Genomic DNA, 5270 nt, shown 5'->3' on the forward strand with positions numbered 1-5270 from the left:
TAATGGGGCATGTCTTCTATGCATTTCAGAAACAGAAACTGTAGTCAAACCGCCTGAATTCTTTCAGGCTATAGGTTTTCGCTGGAACCGTGGGCCTTGTTCAAAGGGTTAGGGGCTTTTGTCGTTGCGGTTTCTTTGAGGTTCTTCCCCTAATTATTTTTCCGTATCATGATTTAGAAACACCTTTCAGAAAATTATGTTTCTTATTGTTTAATGTTCTCTTCCCTTTAGTTCCCTTCTACTGCCCTCGTGCTTTTTCTCAATCTTCCTCACGCAGAGAAAATTATTTGTGTCCACAGCTGCATCCTCTCTCTCTCTCTCTCTCTCTCTCTCTCTCTCTCTCTCTCGTTCTCTAGCTCGCACACGTTTGGTCTTTGATCCGTTGTGCTGCAGTCTTGGCTGCCTTCCGTGTGTTTAAATTGTGTGGTGGCGCTAAAGTTAATTAGCGATGGGCGATCCTCTCCTGAAAGAAGCGAGTCACTGTCTTGGAGTTTTGCTAACTCACCCCCACCCTCCCCTTGCCCCGGTCATTGGTTCTGTCCATCTCCAACAAGCCTTTGAAAGCCACAGAGAATACTGCTACAGGGAACTCAATACTTTGTTATTATTGTAACGTAAAAGAAAGAAAGATGAAAAGCTTTTGCTTTTCATTTTGCTCACATTAGCCTAAACAAGCCAAAATGTTTAAATACATAGATCGATAGCATTATTGATATAATCATCAGGGCAAAAAGTTTATTAGTGATTATCAATATCTTTGTTATGAAATTTTCCTTTGGAAAAACTTTTTGAATTCTGAATCGCCAACTCACAAATATTTTATGTTTACCACTAGGTTAACAGCTTGAGGATAAAAAAAAAAGTGCCCTTCTAGTTGAGTTGGCCATCGTACGTCAAAAGCTATGTGAAATACCGAAGAAGTCGGAGACAGTGTTCAAGTTCACAATAAGCTGGTAAAAACCAAATATGCCCCTAATGGCTCAAAATGTATATTTGGGTTATCTTTTGCACTGAAACATCTTGTGATGTTGCAAGTTTGTTCTCATCTTGCAACATGAGAACAATTATGAATATTCATACTTGTTATTCCACAAGTATGAATATTCAATCAGAAAGCAAATTTTACCCATGATGGTATTAGATTTCAGCTTATTTCTAAAACTGTTCGTATAGACGTAGTAGTAATTTTTGAGGTGGAAATCAAGGTAACTTGACAGGTTGGATCAGAGGGTCGAATACCGGTAGATGGTTTATTCGAGGATGTAATGCAGCACAGGTACAGACTTAGGTGGAATAGTCTTAGTGTAGGAGTTGATGAGCAGTCTCCCGACATCCTCCTTGGCTGTCTATCCCTCTTCTCACCGAACCAAAGGGTTGGGCCGAGTATTATAATAAAGAAAACGTGAATAACAGGAGAATAGAAGCACTCTCACTCTTGAAAAGGTATATGGCCCTGGCTATGTCCCAGACGACCAGGTTGGTTCATCCTTGTTGAGACATAACAAATGGCGAAATGTTGGAAATAACACCTTGTTTCAGTATGAGAGGCACTGGCCTGTTTCTAGACCAAGAAATGTGAACACAGTGACACTAAAATACGCCAACATTCTACAATGGTTTGCACAAAGCAAACTTGATTCATCATTTATTTGGAAGTATGAAAATGTTGCAAACCGATATGTATTCCCAAAATTGACATTTAAAACCTAATGCAAGGACAATAACTCTACTGCCATGAGTGTTTTGCTCCTGATGTGATGCCAATAAATAAATGAATGTTTGCATGCATAAATTAATTCATCTCTCCGGGTCACTCGATAGCTGATTCTCTGTTGCTCAGAAGTTTATTTTCCTAGGATGCTTTGCGACAGGGAAGCCAACCGATTTAACATGCTCAGATTCTGGCAAAGGGCTTTGCTGGGCAGGCTCACATAAAAGAGCCGGGGAAGACTTTGGTGGCGTTTCTTCTAAATTATAACCCCGGGATCCATGAAGGCATGTAATTCAGTTGATGGCCATATCCCTCCTGAGTATCCCAATGCCGTTGGGGTAGAGAGGAGATAACGACGGCTACCCTTCTCAGGTCTCTGTCCCTCCGGGGCGAGACCGGGCCTTTTAAACGTCAGAGGTGGTGTCATATTAGGAAGGAAAGAGAATAAGATAAATGAGCAGATGGCGTGTGTGGTTAAACACAGATACACCGTCGGACTGGGGTCCAGGCGGCCAGTCAATTTCCAATCAGCCCCAGAGGCAAACGGAGCCTTTAAATGAGACCGTCAAAGGCTGAACCTCTGATGAAAGGGCTGGACTCCCCCTCTGGTGACACTGAGGTCCCCGTCCCTCGATGTATAGTCTTATTTTATCCATTTTGAAGTTAATACGTGTCATTAAGGAGCAGATGGGGAAAGACGTTGTAAGACTAACCTGTGTGTGTGTGTGTGTGTGTGTGTGTGTGTGTGTGTGTGTGTGTGTGTGTGTGTGTGTGTGTGTGTGTGTGTGTGTGTGTGTGTGTGTGTGTGTGTGTGTGCGTTTGTGTAGGTGCTGGACTGCTCCTGGGACGAGACAGTGAAGATCTACACACCTGCCTGCCTTACAGCTGGAACACACACTGGACCATAGAAAACACACACACACACACACACACACACACACACACACACACACACACACACACACACACACACACACACACACACACACACACACACACACACACACACACACACACACCTCAAAAATGCCTGTCTGCTTTTCAGGCGTTGAGAGTAAGACACTGAATTTTAAATGTTGACTTTGGAGACGCTACGATGATTATGAGATTAATGCACATCGCTTTATTGAACACTGAGAAATATGGTGTCCATTCTGATGACCTCACAAACCACACAAACACATCATCATAATCAATCATTTTCCAAACAAATGTATTTTTAAATGACTGCCATAGTAGTTGGTTATTCGTATTCGTTTTTCCTATTTATATATTTAAAATGTCTGAAAATAACAACGCTATACCCTTGATCTATTTCTGTGTGTGTTTTCGTGCCTGTGATTAGGACAACAAAGTCTATCTTTAACAGTTGTTTAACAGTTGCTGCGATCATAAAATAGGGTTCATGAAGACCCCATAAACACAGTAAACCCAAAAAATGTGGGACTTTTTGAGTTACTAGTATGCGTCTTCCATCCTCAAATCAAAAATACTATGCTTGAGAAAATGAATGTAGGTAGATATGACGTGTGCGAGTGTATCCATACAGTATCCATATATGCATATGGAGGAGGAAGAGGGGATGTATGTTAGGACATCAGGGACTGAGGTTGCAAATTAGCTATCTAGCTACAAACATTTTATGTATTCACATCTGCAAGTTGTGTCATGGCCTTGCCATGTCATGTTTGTAATAATGTGCACTGCTTTGTCCCTGCTAAATAAACTACAAAAAAAAAAAAAAAACATTGCCCAAGGCCTGTGAATGGGAAATGTCCCCCATCAGTAGCCAATAAACACTGGCTTTCCAGTGATGCATACAGAATCATTCCACCACCACCAGCTACCATTCTTGCTGAAAGGTTATTACTCTCTCTCGCTCTTATCTTCCCTGCACCTTTTGATTCAGACTCTCTCTCACGTTCTCCCTTTCTGTCCTCTCTCTCCCTTTTGCCCCTTTCCCCCCTCTCTGTCCTTTCCACCTCTCTCTCCTTTTCTCTGTCTTCTCCACCTCCTTCTCCTTTTCTCTGTCTTCTCCACCTCTCTCTCGTTCTCTCCTTTTCTCTGTCTTCTCCACCTCTCTATCGCTCTCTCCTTTTCTGTCTTCTCCACCTCTCTATCGCTCTCTCCTTTTCTGTCTTCTCCACCTCTATCGCTCTCTCCTTTTCTGTCTTCTCCACCTCTATCGCTCTCTCCTTTTCTGTCTTCTCCACCTTTCTATCGCTCTCTCCTTTTCTCTGTCTTCTCCACCTCTCTCTCGCTCTCGCTCCTTTTCTCTGTCTTCTCCACCTCTCTCTCTCTCCTTTTCTCTGTCTTCTCCACCTCTCTCTCGCTCTCGCTCCTTTTCTCTGTCTTCTCCACCTCTCTATCGCTCTCTCCTTTTCTGTCTTCTCCACCTCTCTATCGCTCTCTCCTTTTCTGTCTTCTCCACCTCTCTATCGCTCTCTCCTTTTCTGTCTTCTCCACCTCTCTATCGCTCTCTCCTTTTCTGTCTTCTCCACCTCTCTATCGCTCTCTCCTTTTCTGTCTTCTCCACCTCTATCGCTCTCTCCTTTTCTGTCTTCTCCACCTCTCTATCGCTCTCTCCTTTTCTGTCTTCTCCACCTCTCTATCGCTCTCTCCTTTTCTCTGTCTTCTCCCTCTCTCGCTCTCGCTCCTTTTCTCTGTCTTCTCCACCTCTCTCTCTCTCCTTTTCTCTGTCTTCTCCACCTCTCTCTCTCTCCTTTTCTCTGTCTTCTCCACCTCTCTCTCTCTCCTTTTCTCTGTCTTCTCCACCTCTCTCTCGCTCTCGCTCCTTTTCTCTGTCTTCTCCACCTTTCTATCGCTCTCTCCTTTTCTCTGTCTTCTCCACCTCTCTCTCGCTCCTTTTCTCTGTCTTCTCCACCTCTCTCTCGCTCTGGCTCCTTTTCTCTGTCTTCTCCACCTTTCTATCGCTCTCTCCTTTTCTCTGTCTTATCCGCCTCTCTCTAGCTCTCGCTCCTTTTCTCTGTCTTCTCCACCTCTCTCTCTCTGTCACCATCTTGTCATTCTCAGGCTGTTTTCTGCAAGTCGTCTCTTCTCTTTACATCTGTCCGTCTGTCTGTGCGGAATGGGAAATGCCTCTTATATCCAGGGGAATTGCCCCTTTAGAAGGCAAGATGCTGTGTCCGTTCATGTCGGCTAGGCGTCCGCTCACGGTTTGAAATGAGAGGCTGCTGCTGTTAGGGAACGAGTGGTGATGACGACCTCTAAAAGGAGAGAAGTGGTGGTGAGGAATAGAGCGAGAGGGGAAGAGGTAGAGACAGAAGAAGAGGAGGTTGTGGACCGTCCTGTCTGCTGGAGCAGAACCAAAGCTGTCACTCTACTCTGTGTCTTCTCTCTGCTGAAGTAGACACTGCAGAGGAAATCATTGGTTAGTGAGAAAATGACTCTGGGCGGAAGTAAAAAGTGTCTGGAAAAACATTAAGGAAAACAGTTGATTAAAAGCGATTATTAAAATATAATTTTGTCGTTGTTCACTCTATTTCTGTTCTTGGTAATGTTCCTGAACATTTTCCATTATCTTCCAGATAGTAGGATG

General features: G+C 43.7%; 2 protein-coding genes across 2 annotated transcripts in view; both read left to right on the forward strand.

Annotated features, from left to right (window-relative positions):
- pex7 (peroxisomal biogenesis factor 7) overlaps positions 1-3165 on the forward strand; it is a 26367-nt gene extending 23202 nt beyond the window's left edge. Inside the window, exon 10 of the mRNA XM_060042558.1 lies at positions 2539-3165. Within this exon, the coding sequence (XP_059898541.1) occupies positions 2539-2619 (81 nt within the window). The 3' untranslated portion in view covers positions 2620-3165. The remainder of the gene's footprint in view (positions 1-2538) is intronic.
- Positions 3166-4242: 1077 nt separating this feature from the next.
- Positions 4243-5270, forward strand: part of slc35d3 (solute carrier family 35 member D3) — a gene marked incomplete at its 5' end in the record, with an annotated part of 4159 nt that continues 3131 nt past the window's right edge. Inside the window, 2 exons of the mRNA XM_060042442.1 lie at positions 4243-4887; positions 5082-5130. Of these exons, the coding sequence (XP_059898425.1) occupies positions 4243-4887; positions 5082-5130 (694 nt within the window). The remainder of the gene's footprint in view (positions 4888-5081; positions 5131-5270) is intronic.

Source organism: Gadus macrocephalus, chromosome 21 (assembly GCF_031168955.1).
Source record: "Gadus macrocephalus chromosome 21, ASM3116895v1".
NCBI classification, from domain to species: domain Eukaryota; kingdom Metazoa; phylum Chordata; class Actinopteri; order Gadiformes; family Gadidae; genus Gadus; species Gadus macrocephalus.